The sequence below is a fragment of the Lutzomyia longipalpis genome, chromosome 3, assembly GCF_024334085.1.
Source record: "Lutzomyia longipalpis isolate SR_M1_2022 chromosome 3, ASM2433408v1".
NCBI classification, from domain to species: Eukaryota; Metazoa; Arthropoda; class Insecta; order Diptera; family Psychodidae; genus Lutzomyia; species Lutzomyia longipalpis.
In genome coordinates this window covers 29,169,971-29,189,288 of record NC_074709.1, presented here as the reverse complement: position 1 = coordinate 29,189,288, position 19,318 = coordinate 29,169,971, and the positions used below count along the sequence as shown (strand labels likewise).

General features: G+C 35.2%; 3 protein-coding genes and 1 non-coding gene across 18 annotated transcripts in view; all 4 read right to left on the bottom strand.

Moving 5' to 3' along the window:
* Positions 1–10,558, bottom strand: part of LOC129793711 (band 7 protein AGAP004871) — a 32,610-nt gene extending 22,052 nt beyond the window's left edge. Inside the window, exons 1-3 of one of the 3 annotated variants that reach the window (XM_055833932.1) lie at positions 10,413–10,558; positions 9,288–9,398; positions 9,178–9,195 (exon numbers count right to left, since the gene is read on the bottom strand). In XM_055833932.1, coding sequence (XP_055689907.1) covers positions 9,178–9,195; positions 9,288–9,384 — 115 coding nt within the window. In that variant the 5' untranslated portion in view covers positions 9,385–9,398; positions 10,413–10,558. Of the gene's footprint in view, positions 1–3,397; positions 3,750–9,177; positions 9,196–9,287; positions 9,399–10,412 lie in introns of those variants that run through there. The other 2 variants (XM_055833933.1, XM_055833934.1) reach the window with 2 other exon arrangements.
* Trnaa-agc (transfer RNA alanine (anticodon AGC)) lies at positions 5,871–5,943 on the bottom strand. The gene has a single exon. It is a non-coding gene; the product is annotated as a tRNA-Ala (tRNA).
* Positions 10,559–12,838: 2,280 nt separating the features above from the next.
* On the bottom strand, positions 12,839–14,905 carry LOC129793712 (general odorant-binding protein 67-like). The gene is made up of 3 exons (XM_055833938.1): positions 14,779–14,905; positions 13,480–13,839; positions 12,839–13,403 (listed from the first exon to the last, which is right to left on the bottom strand). The coding sequence occupies exons 1-3, from the start codon at positions 14,878–14,880 to the stop codon at positions 13,146–13,148; spliced, it is 720 nt and encodes a 239-aa protein (XP_055689913.1). The 5' UTR covers positions 14,881–14,905; the 3' UTR covers positions 12,839–13,145.
* Positions 14,906–15,130: 225 nt separating this feature from the next.
* The window catches only part of LOC129793708 (guanine nucleotide exchange factor DBS), a 54,881-nt gene continuing 50,693 nt past the window's right edge, over positions 15,131–19,318 (bottom strand). For 8 of the 13 annotated variants that reach the window (XM_055833918.1, XM_055833916.1, XM_055833917.1 and 5 more), the window contains exons 15-17: positions 18,919–19,162; positions 17,065–17,191; positions 15,131–16,680 (exon numbers count right to left, since the gene is read on the bottom strand). In XM_055833918.1, coding sequence (XP_055689893.1) covers positions 16,583–16,680; positions 17,065–17,191; positions 18,919–19,162 — 469 coding nt within the window. In that variant the 3' untranslated portion in view covers positions 15,131–16,582. Of the gene's footprint in view, positions 16,681–17,064; positions 17,192–18,160; positions 18,572–18,918; positions 19,163–19,318 lie in introns of those variants that run through there. The other 5 variants (XM_055833923.1, XM_055833919.1, XM_055833921.1 and 2 more) reach the window with 1 other exon arrangement.

Here is a 19,318-nt window from a genome sequence, read left to right as displayed (position 1 = left end):
TAATTTTGTGATTTCTCAAGAAAATCCTACACTACTGATTAGGAAGGAGGAAATATCAAGGACTATTTTTAATATAAAATACATATAATTCATTACAAAAATCTATTCATTCTTATTTATTTGATAATTTTAATTTAAATATGAGAGACTTATTATGCTAGAGATTTATGAGCTTAGAAGAAAGGTATTTACGTTAATTGATCAATAATCATATTAGAATTGTATGTACAAAAAAAGCTTCAACGAAGCTCTGAAATATGTACACAAACAAATGCCTTTTTTTCTTTATTAAAATTAGCGTTATTCCTCCAAAATCTCTTTCTGGAAGAACTTTGAAAGCTTTCTTGGAAGACAAAATGATTGACCTTAGAATGAAAGTTTGCCATTCAATTCAATTTAATAAATCCTCCAGAAATATTTGAAAGAAATTCATTTTTATTTTATCTCAAAATCATTTGTCTTTTCACTTTGAAGAATTTGAATTTAAAACAATGCAAAAATTCTAAATTTGGCAAGAATACAAATTTTGTATTTGATGTAGACTATTTTTCTACATATTCTCGGAAATATTTCTCATATTTCTCGCATATTTAATGCAACAGCATGTTGAGAGCAGCAGCAGAATTCTAAAACTCACATCGTTCTGCATTTTCACGTAATCAATCACTCAAATATTGTACTACGTTGTGAGTACTGAAAGAAAAGCTCTGTGCAAACACACCCACCCCCACTGTTGGCCCTTTTCCCATCCCCGAGTGAAGGGTGGCGTGGGAGGGCAGGGGTTGAGTAAGAGAGCGTGAGAAAAAATGAGTCAACGAGTATTTTATTTTGCATCGTCTCCAAAAAAACGATCCCTCCGCAGGGTCGTTAAGTATTTTTCTTAGTGTCACCCTCCGCTTGTAGAGCCTTTATTGTTGTAATTTTTCAGCCACCACCCCTCATGCCTGAGGGTGAATTCCCGCCCCCATTCAATGGTTGATGGCACTTGTCATCGTGAGCCATAGAGCTGAAGCGTGAGCAGATGATAGCGAGAGAAAGAGGAAAGTTTTCAAGCTTTTCAAGCTCCATTGTGCGTTATTTATGTTTTTCCTTTGCGGGAGGGTAGGAATAAATAGCAAAAGTTCATGGAGGAAAATGATCTCTTCTCACACTCCCCACAGAGGCAACATTGAGAATTATTGAGAAACTTCCTCACAAACTGTGAAAAGTATCAATGCTTGCAAAATAATGCAGGGAAACGTTAAGCCCATTAGCACCAGGCGTCTCCATCGCGATGACTTTTACAAGAAACTTTTTTTTGGCAACGCGGGGATTTTTCTTTATTGAAAAAAGGATTTTAATAAATAACATCAAGAGGGAAATATTTTTTTCTCGTGTAAAAAGGAATTTTGTTGAATAATTCAAATGGAAAAAAATCCTACCAGGCGTCTCCATTGAATTAAATTTATTTCTTCGTATTGAAAAGCTCCCTTTAAGGAGCTTTTTTCTAACTTTTATGAAGGTTCATTTTATCTACATTTTTTAGCAACTCTTGTTGACAAAAAGGTGTGTTGTGAGGGGAAGATAAAGAAGTAACAATTTGTCATTAATTCAATTGCAAAATGTGTCTCAATGTGGTGGAAGCTCTGGAAGCTGCTGAGAACATTTCATACCCACACACGGAAGTACTCTCTCTCTCTCGCTGGATTCCAACCACCAAGAACTTGACTCCAATTTCATTATTACATCTTCCCCCTCAAGCTTCCCTCCCCCCTCTGTGTGTGAGGATCCCAGCAGAACCACCCTGTTGAGTCATGAGACAACCAACTGGGAGTGACACCACCCTTCAGAAAGCTTCTTACCGCTATATGGGGATGTGTTACGAATATTGAGGCAACAATTGTGCCTTTTGTGTTATTATATTAATGTAAGCCGCACACCTCAGTGCGTTTTCTCCATCATCCCTTTTCTCCATGGCTTTGAAACTAAACATTCCGCGCCACAATTGGCAAGCTGACGCGTGAATGTACACGTGAAAAGGCATCACGAAAGCTTCTCCGCCACAGTAGCATTCATATGGAAAATATTTGCTTCTTCCGTGAATCTCTTGGGAACTTCTCTCCCACATAAAATGTTGCCCAGGAAAAAGGAGATACAACATTCAACCCATTTTACCTTCTGAGAAACTTCTTTAAGGGACGGGAGAGAGAGTGTGGGTGTTACAGTAAATTGGATGGGCAGTGTCGCAAGAGAGACGCTCAATGTATTATTAGGCAACTATTGAATTATTACTGATGATGAAAAGGGCTGGTAATGAGGACAGCACAGATTGAGGCGTCATACAGCAGTTGATGACGCCAGTAGGGAAAGTTTTTCATTCCAGTTAATCAACCCCATGGGAAATTTCCCCCAAAACTTGATGGGGAAATTTTTGAGAGGAACTTTCTGATTATCTAGCACATAAACTTTATAAATACATAAAGGTATATAATTCCCTGATTTCCTCCAAGTTTCAAAAATTCAATTAGAAAATCCTGTTTGGTGGAAATTCTCTCTCATTGAAGAAAATTGACCTTTAACACACTTTCTTCGTATTTTTAGAACACCTTCGTGAGATTTCTCACGTGTAAAACATGTAATAATCTGTGAATTTTAAAGAATATTTTCTTTTATTGAAAAAGTTCAGCAGTGGAGGCGCCTGGTACTTGACGCGTAATATTTTTCTGTGAGAAGGTTTATTTTTTTAATGTATTTTTCGCCTTGGAGGGAATTCTTTGAAAATTAAATTGAAAAGTAATTCCGTGAAACTTTTAGATTTCGTAAAAATAGACAGTTGATGGTGGGAGCTTTTGTGAGCTTCTCAAGGACTATACATAATTTAAGGAGTAACTTTTATTGCGCCATAGTCGCCATGGGGTTGTAGTTTATTGTCTAATCTTACGGAAAGGTTTTGGAGAATGGTCTATTTCGTCTATTTCATATATACAGGAAAATTAAATTAAAATTAAAGGAATTAAAGCTTTGATTCTTGCCTTAATTCCAAGGGATAGAAATAGTTTTAGGCACACAGAATAGCAGAAAAATCTTGAGAAATATTTACATGAAAGAACTTTCTTTTCAATTATTTAATTTATTCATTTTCTTAAGAGCTTTTGTTACCACAAAAATAAGAAAAGGAAATCTAGGTTAAATACTTTAAAATTTATTCAAGATCAACGATTTTTTGCTCTTTGAGAATTTTTTTTGTTTTTTCATTTGAATAATTTCTGTAGTTTCTTTTAAAGAATTAAGGAGCAAAAGTTCATCCCCTATTTGTCTTCTAAAGTTCAATTGCGCTTTTAAGAAGATATTAAACAAACAACGTCTGCAAAAAGCACCTCATTGACACAAATGAACGCCTAGGGAGCTTAGAGCTTACCATGAGTGTACATGGAGGAGCCTGAGGCGCCAGTTTCGGGACGTCTTGTGGAGCCACCCTGCTCTGGAGGTGCTTTAATTGGTGGTGGCGCCTGCATCGTAGGTGCCATCAAACACCTTCACCACTTTCACACACACGAAAAGCACTCTTGAGACGCACACAGTGAGAACCCACCACCGCACTTGAGAAGATTTCGCCTCTAATTTGCCCTTCGTACAACTCAGGAGCACACTTGACTGTCCCGGAAGGTGAACGGATGGCAACTAAACAGACACGACGGAACTCCACACTCCTGGAAGGAAGCTGTTGAGCTTCCACGCGGGAACTTTTGGGGTGGTGGTGACGGCGGGCTGTGTGCGCATGTCAGTGAAGGAAATTCAACCGTTCTGATGGGATTTGTTGGTGTAAAAGCCACGCGAGTGCAGTGAACACAAAGTGGGGCAAACGAGATGACGCGCTCGTACTACGAACGAGCTTTTAGTAGCTGAAATGGGTGGAATGAGGGGGGGTGTGGTGCAAATCCACACTCTGCTTGCCTGAGGGTGGGTGGAATTTTGAATATATACCTCACGGAGAGAAAGACGGATGAAGATGAATTGAGCAAGTAGAAGTCTAACATGCCACAAACACCTGTTTGACCATCCCACATCACCACCACCCTCCGTGAAATCACAAAAAGCTCACAAAGTTTCAAATGAATTTTCACGAGGAGTGTGTGACAATTTATATTTAATTTTGATGGAAGTTATCTCCTGACACTGGCAGCATTTTTGTTGGAGGAAAAGTAGGGAAAACTTTTGATTTTCACTTCCAAGTACGAGGGGATGGGGAAGTTTTCCTCAAGAATTAAGGTTTGAATAAATTATTTTCTATTAACAATTTTAGCACACGTGAATGAAAATCGCATTGACGTCATGTTTACGGGAAATTTCACCCTAATATGTTTTGCAAATTGCAATTTCCCACCCGGAGGAGCTTTTGGGAGCTTTTTAATAATAGAATCATTGCGCTATGTATACTTTTAAGCAAGTAATTTTGTGTGTTTTGTATCTTTAATTGTTTTTGAATGAAGTTAATTTAAATTGAAGTGTTTTATTTTAATTTTTAAATGTAAATTTAGTAGGAAAATGAATAGCGAGGGCTACATTGTAAAACCGGATAACTCTGTATTGGCTCCGAGCCGACTTAGCCGTTTTTTACAATGTAGCCCTCGATTGGTCGTATTCAAAGAAATATTTTTATTTTTTTATGAAAAGAAAAATAATTATTTTTAAGGAGAAGAAAATATGTTAAAAATGCATTTCTCGGCATCATCGTTTCTTTATTCATTCAAATTTAAATTCTAAATATTTTCCTATTCTTCTGTAAGTTTGTCACACCTTTCTGTTATTTTCTAAAATTTCCCTGATAAATGCAAAATTATCTCCTGCCTGAAAAATGAATTTTCAGCTTAAAAATTTCCACTCAAAAATGATTTATTTGCTTATCTTTCACATTTGCCCTTTTCACATAAAATCACTTTATTCTGCACAATATTGTGCCAATTTTATGCATCCCCCGTGAATCACGTACATGAGAAATGTGAGCTTGAGTTTGCAATACGAAGCGAAAACTCTCGAGAAATTCATTTGCAAATGACAACTGAATCGGATTTCAATGAATTCCCAACCTACCCACGCTGTGTGAGAGTCCACCTGTATTTGTGTGGCAAAGGTGGAAAATTGAAAAGCTTTTGCATTCCTCTCATATTTCCCACTTTGAATTGCGAATTTTCCCTGAACAAAACGATCCTCCTCACTGCTATATAGTTTCGAGTTTTATGCGGAGGGAAATTGCAAATTGAATTTCTCTCTCTCTCTATTTGAATTTTATCTCTTCACATATATGTATGTCTTACAGGTAGTGACGTCATTGATGGAAAAGTCTCACCACACCTCCTCGATTGGGGGTGTGTGGACTTGTGACCTCATTTTCTCATTGCCTCTGATGCAATTTTTCACACTTCACTCCTGCCTGGCCTCCCTCCCGAAACACTTTCACTCCTAAAGCTGTGTGTGACGCACGTGGCTACCACCCCCGTAGTGTGGCACGTTTGATTGCACACGCACCGTCGGGGTTGAAGGGCGCAAAGGGTGAGTGATGGGAGGGTTGGTTCGGTGGGTACATTCAAATTGGGCGGGGAATGCGTGTGTGAGGATTTTCTGGCTTTTCTGGCATCCACACTCTGCTACCCTGAGACGCGCCAAAAGCTTCAAAGTGGCGCCAGGAAGCTCCCGAATTTATTAAGGGCTCGTTTTTTTCCCCATCTTGGCTTGCGACAAAATAGAGGAGAGATTTGTGCGGAGATTTTGTCAGGGAAGTAACCTCATTATTCATTCAGCTCTTTTGGGGTGTTTCGTCGCTCAATCCAAAAACGCACAACTGAGGAGCTTCTTGGGGAGCTTTTTGGGTGTTGGGTTGTTCAAAAAGTTCTTGGAGATGCCGGGTATCGATCCCGGTACCTCTCACATGCTAAGCGAGCGCTCTACCATCTGAGCTACACCCCCAGATATCAAAAACCACTCGAAAATTAAAATTCAAGCCCAAAATTGATCCACTTTCGCATTGACTTTCACAAATGAAAAGACCTCGTCGTGACACATTGTCGTGCCAACTGGTCTTGTGAGTAAACATCGCGGGCTGTGAGTGTCTTGTAAAAGCAATTAAATTGCTCCAAGAGACGCTTAAGTGGAAGGTGTGTGTGTCTGATCGAATTTTTGGTTGTATTTTTTTTCTCCTCTGTTGAGAGGAATTAAAGAGAAAGATTGATGAATGGATCTTATCGCAAATTTATTCATGCGGGGCCTTCATTGAGGCATTGAGAGACTTTCTGGAGCCATTTGGGTTTTCTTATCTTAAGAAGTTTGGGTTTTTCTTTGAAGAATTCAAGATTTCTGGAACTTTTATATATTTTGATAAATATGTGTAAAATGCGTGGAGCTTAAGATTTTCCCCTTCTTTTTCCCCAAAATTAATGAAATGATTTTCTCATAATTTTCCTTACTTGAAATTTTAAAAAAAATTAAAGCTTTTTAAGATAAAAGAATAACAGAATTTCTGAGAATAAGAGAATTTAATTTTTAAAATTAAAAAAAATCTTTGAGAAGAAAAAGATTTATTGATTTTCCTTAAAACAATTATAATAAAGAAAGAACTAATTTGCTTGATTTTCTCAAACAGAACAGAATATTCTTCCTTCCATTCTAAACAAACTGTTTGTATGTAATCTGAATTAGAATTATCTTTCAATTAAAAAGCTTTTAATAAATTAAAATTATCTTCTGAATTGTGAAGTATTTTTTCCTATAAAAAGCTTCCTTTTTCCATTGAAAATTTAAAGCTTTCTAACGCTTTTCTTCGATTGCATGAAAGCTTCTAATTAATTAATAATTATCCCCCATCTAATATGGTTCTAAATTGACAATTTACATAGTTAGCTTCTTGGAAACGTTTTATAAAAAATGTAGACGCCAATTAAGATTATTCTCTCGAGCTTTAGCATTTAAATTTTCTTTAAAAATAAATTAGTTTTAGCATGAAAATTTTAGAAGATTCTCAAGATAAAAACTTTCGCCATCCCTATCTCTTTTTTAATCAACTTCCAAATGATATTATCTACAGAAGAGTAAATATTCTATTGATTTTGCAGCACCCTGTAATCGCAGTTTTCACCATCAAATTTGCATTTCAACTATTGCTTTTGCTTCGCCTTTTTATTTCTTTTCTCTTCCACTTTGGTGGAGTACTAAAAGAAATATCCAATTTCCCTATAAAAGTTCTTTCTTTATGAAGTCTCATAAACTTGCATTCCCTCTCTCTCCTTTTTTTGGCACATAGGGCTGTTCTAAAGTAAAAAAAAAATAAAATTAAGAAGGAAATGGCACAGAAAAGCTCCGCGAATTGTTTGGAGAAATGCCAGAAATTGCGTGAATGCCAATGAGATGCTCTTCTTGCTGCTAGAAGGGCTCTTCATGGTGCTTCTTCGACTGACATCTCTCTGCCATTCTTTATATTTTTATTCTTTTGCGAATTCTACACACATACCGACCACAAAATATTTTCCGGGCATCCACCCATTAAATAAAGAAAAGTAAAGAAAAAAACAAGGATGAGACATAATTTACATTTCCTCCCGAAGGGTCTGTGTGGAGGTTTATTTCTGTTGTGTGTGCACGAGAAAAGGAACAAAAATGGCACAAAAAGGTGAGTTAAGGCTGTACCCTTCCCCCCCAGAAAATGTGATTGGGATGCGAAGCACATGAGAGGAAAGGAAAAAAGCACATCCGGAGGGAATTTTGGGTATGCGTAGCAATTAAATTTATTTCAAAATGAAAAATTCTCTCTCGAAAGATGGTGCTGAATTAATTTTTAGAGGGAGGCAATATTTCTGTTTTTCCACCGAGCGAATCATTTGTGCTGGAAATTTCCCTGGAAATGTGTCTGACATGGAAAATCCTTGGAGTTGAGGGAAAATTTAATGGTGGCTGCGTGAACGATGATGGCATGATTAATTAATCAATCCCAGCCTATCATTTAACCCGCATCTCTCTGAACCCTCAAAGCGACAAACATTCCTGCACATTGCTGCTGGGAGCTTTTCCCGAGAAAAATGTGCGAAGGAAGAGGGAGGGTTTAAAGTTTGTTTTAAAGCACCTCCCCCATACAGAGAGTTGCTATACTTTGTCAATTAAATCATCCACGAATTAAACTCCTTTAAAATGTTTCAGCAAAATCGGAAGGATTTCTAAAAGACAGTTTAAAGAATATTTCAATGGACATATTTGATTCGAAAAGTCATCTCCTGAATTAATATTAAAATACTCCGCAGAGGAATTAATAATTTTATCATGAATTAACAATTAAACTTTCACAGAACCAAATATTTTTGCAAATTAAATAGAGTTTTCCTCTAAATTAATTTTAAATGCACTCAAATTGGCACACAGTTAGCTGATTAAATTTAAATACAGCAAAAATCACTTTGAAATATCTCTGAAAGCTCCAATTAGTTGCTATACAGTGCTGAGAAATTAAATCAGGTCAATCCACTAAAATATTCTGTTTTGAAAGTACATTGACTTTCAATCTTTAATATTTTCGGCTTTGGATGGTTGATTTTTAAAAATAGTACAGATTCTGAAAGCTACATTCATCCTATTTCTAAAGCTTCTAGTATGATCAAAATCGAACTACGGGTTGATTTATTTTTTTTAAAAAGTAAACTTTCCCTTTCAACTCATCGCTAAAATTTACGCAAGAATTTGTTAAAATATTTATCAAAAGAGAACCACTGAACCGATTTTGATAAATCTACTATCATTGGAAAGAAGATAAATGTAGCTTTCATAATCTATATTATTTGTCCAAATCACTCGTCTACAAGCGGAGATATTTAAGAATAAACTTCAAGATACTTTCCAAACAATATAATTGATCTTAATTTCTTTGCACGGAAAAGCCCTGAAAATTATTTTCTCCATACAATTGTTTTAAGGATTTTTGTACAATGAATTTCCACAAAATAACACAGACTGATCACAGAGTGGATCTATTTTACATCCCTGCACTGTAAATCACGTTCAGAACGTTCTATTTAAAAATAAAATTAACTCTTCCACAAAATTCTCCCCTAAAAAGCTTCCAGAGCTTTCAGGGTTTCCAGGAATATTCCACACATAGCTACATATAATTCCTCTGAGTCTTTTTTAATTAAAACTTATTTAATCTGTCCAAAAGCTTACCTCCTTGTCCAATTGTCGCTGTATTTTTTTAAGGGTTGAAATAAAAGAGAAAAGTTTAGTAAAAAAAATTTAGCAGAAAATGGGATGGAAAATCGGTGTAAATTATTTACCTATAATCCTCTTCCTGTACTCATCGTCGCGTGGTACACTGAATTGTGGATTTCCGCCGTTGTTAACAGCTGGCCCCATTGGATCCATCGGCACCATCCCCGGAAGTTCGACTGTCATGGATGAGAACAAAACGCGAAATGTGATTAACTTGAGCTGGACGTATTTTTGGTGGTAACTGGGGGGGATTTATGTGGTAGAGCACGAGGTACAAAAATCACTGTGATTATTTATTTAATCAGGCCATCTGATGCGGGACAGAGGTGTGGGATTTTTGAGCATGAATTTTTAATGCTTTTGAGCTCTTTTTCTTTGTTTTTTTTTCTTTTCAGGTGGTGAATGAGACGCAAAAGCTCGTTGGCTTAATTTTTTCTTCTTCTTCAGCTTTTGGGGTGTCTTAACCTTCCTCAAATTCCTTACTGTCGTCCTATTTTACACAGAGAAAACCCCCACCCCCTTCTTCCTCTTTGTCTTCTTTATTCTTCGTCGTGGGACTTTTGTATTGAATTACCTCGCTTTACTCTGTTGTGGGGTCAATGAAAAATTCATCGTGTCATGTGAAATCAAACAGATGAGTCTGTTTTTCGAATTTATACCTCCACCCAGCTGAAGTTTTTAAAACACCCCGCAACCCCCAATGTACCTAACTGACCTGAACTACAGGGTGCTTCCATCACACCACAATTTCTCCATTTAAACAAAAAGAAAATTTTCCCCGCAAGATTTTCAATTAATCTTCATTGTAAAGAAAGAAATTTCCTTGCAGGTAATCTCAGAGAAAATGAACTTTAATTGAAAGTGATGAAATGTTGCGTCATGAAAAAGCTCCTTGAAAGCTTCACAAAAATCTCCGTTGAATTTTTAATCGTGAGAAAGAGAATTTTAACAGATTTTTCACCCCAAACACCCCATGAATGATTAATGGCTAAAACAATATTTTCATTACTAAATAATTCACTCGGAAAAAATACATAAAATATGCTCAATAAATCATGAGAGCTTTCAAAGAATTTCCCCCCTAAAACTTTCACCGTACAAAAATTCAAAACATTTAACGCCATTGTGTGGGTACTTCCAACCCCCTATTTGTCCTAATTTCTTGCGTTTTTTCAATGAAATTTACTCACCCTGAACTTTCAAAAAGAAACTCTCCTAAAAGCACAAAAAGGTTGAAACAGAAACGCAGGAAAAATCACTCCGCGAAGGAAATCAAAAGAATGTATTTTTCAACGTAAGAAAATCAACTGGTGCGGATGAATGATGGCGCTAAACTGACCTAAATATGAATTTTATGAAACGATCGGCTTTCCAATAACCCCACAACGGATCGATTGCAGCTCAATATTCTCCGTATACATCAATTATTTAACCACCACCCCCCGTCGACGCTTCGACACTTTCGCACGCCGGACGCGTGTCCTGACCAGACGCAGCTCCTTTGAAAGGCGCTCCAAAAGAGCTTTTCTTCACATTTTTTTTCGTCGCGAGGGTGGAGAAAACAATTGATTTCCAACCCCCTCACCCTGCTCACACATTGTGCGACTTATCAATTATCCATTGGTAGTGCCTCCTTACGACGTCTGTCGATGAAATAATACCTCTCACAGGCGCGGCGTATTAAAGTTTATAGGTCGAAGAAAATTGGCCATTGAGTACCAACATAAAATGGGAATATTTATGCGTATTTTATTCACCTTTCTGCGGGATTTTTTTGCACTCTGAAGCGGAAAATCTGTTGAAAGGTGTTTTAAGAGGAAGGAAAAGCTAAAGAGACTAAAAGATTCGATAATGGGCCTAATTCAGCGACCAAGAAACCCTTGAAATCTTTAAATTTTGTACTGAAATTTCAAGATTTCAAGCGAATTTCAAGGGTTTCTTGGTCGCTGAATAAGGCCCAATATTGCATATTTTAAGGCGTGTTGTGGTACAACACTGAGAGAAATAAAAATTGTAAGAGTGTTATGAAGAAATTTATTCATTTTCCGGCTTCTGTTATGTGTATTGAAAATAATGAGGAAAATGAAGAAGGGTCTCAAGGTGAAACAGGAAAGAAAACGTGAAAAAGTCTCCACAATTACTATCTTTAGCGTAACCAATTCACAAATTAGCTGCACCTTTCTCCCCTAAAATTAAGGTTAAAATTCAATTTAACTTAATAATTTATCCGTTAAGCAAATGAGGAGCTTTTCCTCGAAGCCAATTTCATGAATTTTCAGCAGAATAAGCTGCATTAGCAAGTCTGTTGAGCTTCTAGGAGGTATTTTGGATTAATTATGATGAATTTATAATTCATAAATTACCCTGAAAGCTACTAAAATTTGCTATTCTGCTTAAATAAATATTTTCACCCCAATTTTCCAACATATGTATGTCTTTGTGGAAGAGAAACTTTTCTCTGTATGAAAATTAAATATTTATGAATTTTCCCTCTAGTAAGAAGCAAAATAATGATGTTTATGTTTGGATTTTATTGACATTGTTAAATCGAGATTTATTTATTAATTAGATGAGAAGTTTTTTGTCTTATTTGTTTCGATTAAATTTATTTATTTTTTGAATTATATAATTTTTATTTAGTTTAAAAATTTGTTGAGATTTGCTCAGGAGTTGTTCATGTCTTTTGAAGAAATTTTAGGGTTTTCTTTATCTTCTCATTGGAAAAGAATTTTCAGTTAAAAGCTTTAAATTCAGAAAAGAAATTGAAGTAATTTCAATGAATTTCAAACAACGTCGAATTCTTTCAATCTTTCATAAGATTTTCCATTTAATTGGATAAATATATACTCTGTGTAACAAAAGAATTCAAAAATTCAAACAGAGGTAATTAATAAAGAGAAAATTTGGACAGAATACTTCTTTCTTATACGTCATAAAAGGAAATTGAAGAAAATCAATTCCATATATTTACTCATTATTGCTAATGTGCTAAGAATAATTTATCTTTATACTTATATCAAAATCAATGCACTTACCTTAATTAGAATTACCTACATACTCACATAATCCTCCTTATAACGTATTCTCGTATATACGTTTCCGGCGGAAATTGTCTTTCACGATGAGGTGAGACTGAAGAGGGGAATCATTGAGTAATGAAAAATGAATGAAGAAAGAGGATCTTTCTCGCTTTTCCACGAGAAAAGAAGCAATGATGTTCAGCTCACGTAAGATTTGGGTAAATATTTAATTTGCGCATCGATTTTCAAAGCTCTTCATCTGCACAGCTTTCCAACCATTTATTGTCGTCATATATGCAAATGAGAAGTGTGAAGAAAAATATTTTGCTTCGAGGAAAATTTGTTATTTTATCACTTCTTCCTTTAGAGAGCTTTAAAAGCTTAATCTACTCAAAAAATCTATTCTAAAGCTTAATTTTTTTCAGATTAACTTTCACCAATTTTTATGTGATTTTATTAATAAAGAGAATAAGTTTTTTTTTCACCTTTTTATTAATTTTCGATATAATTTTCATTACAACAAACACACACAAATCTGAGAGAAAAATCCCAGAAGGACTAATTGAAGCCACTTAATCTTAATAACCCACAACTCCTTTTATGATTCAATTAAAATTTTATTTAATTCAATATAAATTCCAATTTAAAGTGAAAATGCATTTTCCTGGATTTCTTGCTGACTAAATGGTGTCACATTGTGGGAACTTAATTGCTCTCTTGGTAGGTTTGAGGGGGTTGCCGATAGGTTCTGATTAAAAAAACGTGGAGGGTTGAAGCAATAATTTTGCAGGTCGAAGAAAAGCCATAAATTTTAATGAGAGAAACATTCGCTGTGTGCTGGGGGACGATCAACAGGTCTGCGGGAATTCCCGCCATTTCTCGCAACTTGGGTTTGTGTCTCGTCTACTCAGCTGGTGCGGAAGTGGGCTTCTGACCCTTCTTCCACTCAAGAGGACCATGGCAGCGATTTAGGTAATCCTGCAGCTCAGTACATTCATCGCTTGGGGTGCGGACGTCAGTGGGACAGGCCCTGTAGAGTTGCCCATGCATACAGCGAATGAGATGCTGAGGGATGGGGCTGCACACGGGGCCCTCATCACTGCTTGGGGGTGGTGGTACTCTACCGCCTCTCTTGGCGAACTTTTCTCTCATAACTTTGACCTTTAATTGGGAATTAAATTAAAATTAAAATTTGGCGCGAGAAAGATTAATTTGGCGCCAAAAGAAGATCTTTTACCTTATCATTGCACGCACTGAAGGCATCCTCGACGGTCTCCCGTGGCCATTTGGCATCAGATTCCGTGATAACCTGGACAAAGTGCTCAAGAGTCTTCTCAGCATCCAATTCGCCGTCCTTCATGAGCCCCGTGGCATTGAAGGCACACTCCCCGGCACACGTGAAGCAACTCCAGCACTTGTGATGACCACGATGATCTCTGTGAGGCCTCCTGTGGCCCCCATCGGGATTACCTGGTGGTGGAGGTGGGGGTGGTGAATCAAGCTCAGCCTCATTGCTATTTGCATTGAATTCATCTCGACACTGTTGCATGATGTCTTGATCGATTAAATCCGGAAGGGGGCAGCATTCCATTGGGGTCTATTTATTGGGGGATTTTAACGGATTTTCTTTGAATTAATTCTTTTAATAAATAAATAATATTTTAAGTAAATAAAAACTTAAAAGCTTGATTTTGCTTCACTTTGCATGGAGTTTAATTGCAGATTTGATAAACAAAATTAATTAATATCTTTGATAAAATAAACAGAGAGAAGTAGCAATTAAATCCCAATTAGCTTTTTGAAGATTTAATCTCCAGAGAAATTAATTATTGTTGATCATGTATAGAGAGTATATTTAAGTCTTATTTTAATATACTTTATTTCAGGATTAATTTTATTGAAATTAACGGCCCTTTTCTCCATATCCTCTGCTAAGGATTTTTTTCTGCAGAGTATATAATCAAAAGATTTTTGCTGGGCAATATACTCAAAAACAATTTTTCAGGTGAGTAAAACTTGGAGACTTTTTAATGCAGATTTTGATGGAATGTTCCTTAATTAATTAGGTAATTAATTTTCTATCCAACGAAGAGCTTCTTTGAGCTCCTTTTAAGTAACTTATCAAAGACATTTGCAACAAAATCTCCTCAAGTTCGCTAACTCTCCATACTTTAATAACTCTTTAAGAGTCAAATTTTGTAAGGAAATCACAGTGATGGCCATGAAAATTCTTCAATTAAAAACAAATTCAGAGAAAAATATTATTTTCGAAGGGTCTTACGAAATCAAATCCAAAAAAATGCTTAAAATTCCAACGATATTTCACTTAAGTTGTCATCCAAAATCTTCTCAATTTAATCGCTAAAACGTACACCCTTCTCCTTAAATTTTCAAAGGAATTTGCAATCAATTTAATAAAATTCTATCAAATTAACTTTGCTAAAACAAAGAAAACTCTCTCAACGAGATTTATCTTTCAAAAATTTATTTTCCTGAATTTTCTTCAACTTTCCATTTAACTTCAACCTTCACGCACAATTTTCGGGCGATTCCTGAAGCAATCTGGATCGGGTTCAGCCCATAAGAAGCCAACCAGGAAGCACAAAAGCACAAAAACAACTGAATGAAGCACCTTCATTTTTAACACACAAAAATCCTCTTCCAACTGAACTGGATGACCCAACTTTTGCCCCTTTTATTCCCGCAGTTTCTTTGGGGTAAAAAAGCTCATCCATAATCAGCCTCTTTTTACACCATCATCCCAGCAAATTAAGCGCGCGCTCCTAAGAGGAAAAACAAGCCACGCTGTGAAGCGGAAAAATTCAGTGAATAACTTTATTGTTGAGGAAGTAGCATAGTGCGGCAGAGTAATAAATAAAAGAGTCAGATCATGTGGAATTTCAATGCTTTATATTTTTCTTCAAATGTTATGTACCTCTCACAATGCATTTTTCTTACAAATAGCGTTGAATTTTATGAGTTTTGTTCTTTGTTCTTTCGCAGAAAAATCAGCATAGAAAGTTTAGGAGATGCTTTGTTTATTAAATATTGATATATGTTTAGGGAAGGTTTCTCTGTTAAAACGTTCTGTTGATCAACAATGATTTCTGGCTATTTGTTTTTTTATGATTTCATTTTTATGTTTTATAGGAAAAAGATTTAACAATTTCGCAATCACATGGAGGAAAATGTTAATAGTTTGTTATGAATTTGCTCTTTTTTTTTTAATCTATTTTTAATAGTTTATTTTTAGCATTATTTTCTTTCTTCATTCATAATGATTTTGTTTTCATTCCTTTGTAATGATTCCAATGAGTCTATTTTAATGATTTTTCTTTAGCAAAAATTTCCGTTTAATTCCTAACACATGATGCGTACGAAAAGTTTTCTCGATGAAGCTTTTACTATTTAGGTATATATTTTCGCTACAAAAATTGCATATAAGGCCTTAAACATCTAAAATGGTTTGAGGATTTTCGGGAGCTTTAATAGCACGGAAAAAAAGAGAAATTGAGGGAGAAAATTTTAGTGAATTTCATTTTTTGGTCCGAAAATTAGTCTTTTAATCAGGAGAACGTTCCATTTGATCAGAAAAATTGTCCGTGGAGCTTTTTCCAGAAACTTTTTGTGACTTTAATGAAGTCTTCTGAAGTCTTTGTTTTTGATAACAAATTGTCCAAATTGTAATAAAAGAAAGAAAAATTTTTAATATTTTCTTGATTATTTATTATTCAATAAGAAATTTTCTCCCAAAACTCCTGTTCTCTTCACGTGCGCGCAAAAAATTATTAAAAATATTTTTAAGCACTTAATAAATCTTACCGAATAACTACAACAACTTTTTTTTCCATTTTCTTTAACAATATTATTAATTTTATTTATTTTTTCATCTTAATCTTCTTTTTTTTTCTTTCAATGTATTTACATTCATGATAAATATATATTAATTCTTAAAAGAAAAATTAATAATTCAGCGCAGGGTCCATCCATCGGGATGCCAACATCATCATCTTAAGCCAACAAGACGGAGAAAATCGTCATAAAAATAGGCATTTTACAAAAAAAAAGTGGAATTCCTTAAAAATTAAAAACATTTTAAAAAAAGGACTAGAATTCAAGATTTTTCTTTCTTTCTTTCTTATCAGAGAAACTCCAACATATTAGAATAATATTTTCGCAGCTCCGTCAATGAGTCAGCGGAACGAGGAGAGTTTTGTGGAGAAGAAATGCCTCTAGTTTAGTCTTGAAGATGAGCTTTTTGTTTCATTCTTTTCTTTTATTATGTGAAGATATGAAGATGTTTGTGGTGAGAAGAGGTTTTGGATTGCTTTGGCTTTCTTTTAATGCTCATTCAGCCGATCCTGACTCCGGATCCGCGACGGTCGCCGATTAACTGATTCCAAATATGCGGCCGGTGCCCAGCCTTCCAAATTTGCCCCTAAAATGATTTTTTCGTTATTTAAATAAAAAAGAAATATTAGAAAATTATTTTTGGAGAGTTCTTTGAATTTTTGAGGTTAATTTGAGACACTCTTTAACACAAAAATGGTAATAAATCAAACGAAGAAAATAATCAAAAACTATCTCCGTTTTTAAAGGAAAAATTTAAAAGTTTTTGATAAAATCAACTCCTAAAAAAACTTTAATAAAAAATATTTAACTTTAACCAAAACCGTGAGTGCAAAAGAGCTTTATCCGTGTTCTTTTTTTTCTCAGTGTATCGTACAATAAAATTAAAGATAAAAAATAACCATTGTGTATGAACAAAACTTAAAAAATATATATTTAATAATTACAAAAAGTTTGAGAGAATAAAATTTACCTAAAACTTTAACAAACCACCATCCAGCACAACCGACTTTCAACAGTTCAACTGTGTCACCTTCTCGCATCGACACCTCAGAGTGGCCCATTGCACAGTAATCAGCAAGTGCGATAAATTTACTACCCTGCAGTGAAATGGAGAAAATGGTAGAAAGGGCGGAAAATCTTTCTTTCCTTGCATTCCCGCAGTTTCATTTTATATGTACAAAAAGGAAAAAAAATGTCCAGGATTTTGTGCTTAAAAAACCATAAAAATATACAAAATTAAAAAGCTTTTGATATGTACACAAGTTATGGAGCTTTCGTGCTTTTTGTTATTTACAAAAAATTAAAAATAAAAGAAGGAAATAAAACGGATAAAATAAGAACTAAATAAAGGGCTTTCATTGTTAGGGAGTTGAGCAAAATAAAAAAAAGAAAATTAGGAAGTTTGGGTAGTTTAGTCTTTAAGGATTTTGTTGAATTTCAATTCAAGAATTTTCCAAGAATGTCCTTAAGAAAAAAACCTAATTAAGGAATTTATTCTTTAAGACTTTAATGATTTTCAGAGCCCTCCAAACTATCTCTTCAATCATTTTTAATCAAAAAAATTCTTATGAATCTTAATAAATTCTTAAGTTTACTAAATAGTTGAAAGAGTAATTTATTTCAGTTTTATTAGGACTGTAAAAAAGATTCTTTTAGAACGAATTTTCAAACTGCTTTTCAATAAAATAACATCAAAACGCAAAAAAATATTAAATTCCTCCTGAAATCTTCTTGAATTTAAATTCTTTTTTCAATCTTTTAAGATCACAGCCAAAGGGTTTTGTTTTAGTCAGGCCTTTTAGGTCTTGCAGTAAAATCATAAGCGGAGAGGGGAGGGAACACAAAGAGATGTCCAAAAAAATAAAGAATATTTGTTGTTTGTTGTTGTTTTTTTTCTTAATACAAAGAGAAATGAAAGAAAACCAAACTTACTTCAAAATACTTATTTTTTGCTCAAAGAAAAATTGGAAGAATGCAATGGATGTTTGTCCATAAATTTTGCCCACAAATTCTGCAAATTTCCTGCTCTCTTGGCTCTCTACCTTTGGTTTGTGTCTACTTCTTAGTTTCTTTTGGTTCTCACAAGAAACAAAAAAACCCAACTTTGTCAGCCTTTTGTGTGTCCAGGAGGGAGCTTTCTTATGCTCTTTAGCTGCCCTCGAAAAATTTTTCTTTCATTTTTTTTTCATTCAGGTTTTTCTCAGCCAAGAAGGGTGGTCTCTGTAGTCAGGACGTTATGTCCTTTGTTAAGTTTTTCTTTTTATGTACACCGCATTTTAGCCCCCTGATTTTTTTCATTTACTGGACATTTTTTGTTAATTGAAATCTTCGTCTTGCTCGTCAATTGTAACATAGAATGTGGAATTGGATCGTCTGTTTTGGGTCTTTGGGTCATCATCATCCGCGCAGATGTCCCCGGATGAGCCAAATAAGCTTATCGCGTGGATTGTGGGTGCAACGGATAAATTCCAAGCTTCCTAAATTACAAATAACCCGTCTTCAGTTAACTCCTTTTCTCTCCTCTTCTTCCCAAATTTCTTCACACACACAGAATGATTTTTTTTCTCTTCAAATTAAAAATCTTCAATGGACATCAAAAGGAGGGAAGTTATTTTTTGGGCTTTTTATAAACAAATAAAAATAGAGATTTTCTTCTCTTGAACAAATAACAAAATTAAGGGCAGCTAAATGTGTGGAAAGTAAACCAAAGATCCCAAAAGGTGGGTGGACAGATTTGATTTTTTTTTGTACAGAAATCTAAAGATTCTTTTTCTAAAGAACTAAGGCCAACAAAACGAAAGGAATAAGAGGATTTTTTTCTTACCGCTTGAACGCCATCTTCGAGATTTGTGTACTCATCTTCGCTGTTGGAATAGTCCGAGCTCCAGGCTCCGGCTTCTTGGTTATCCTGCTCAGACGAAGATGAACTGACACCTGGCGTCTGAAGGGGGAGATCTTCCGAGATGTTGGAGATCTTATTGGCTTCACCTGAATCGCAGCTCAACGTTCGCTGAGGCGTTGAACTTGCTGACACTGATGTATCCCATGATGTTGTGTGACGCAGTTGTCTGTTGCAAAGGAAGATCAAAGTCAGTTAGGAGCCTTTTGACCGTTTCAGACCTTCTAGGCTACTCTGAACTATTCTTATCTGTTCCAAATTTAACTAAAGGCTATTACTGGAGCTTATACCAAATTATTGTCAAAAATTTACTGGAGCGACTGGA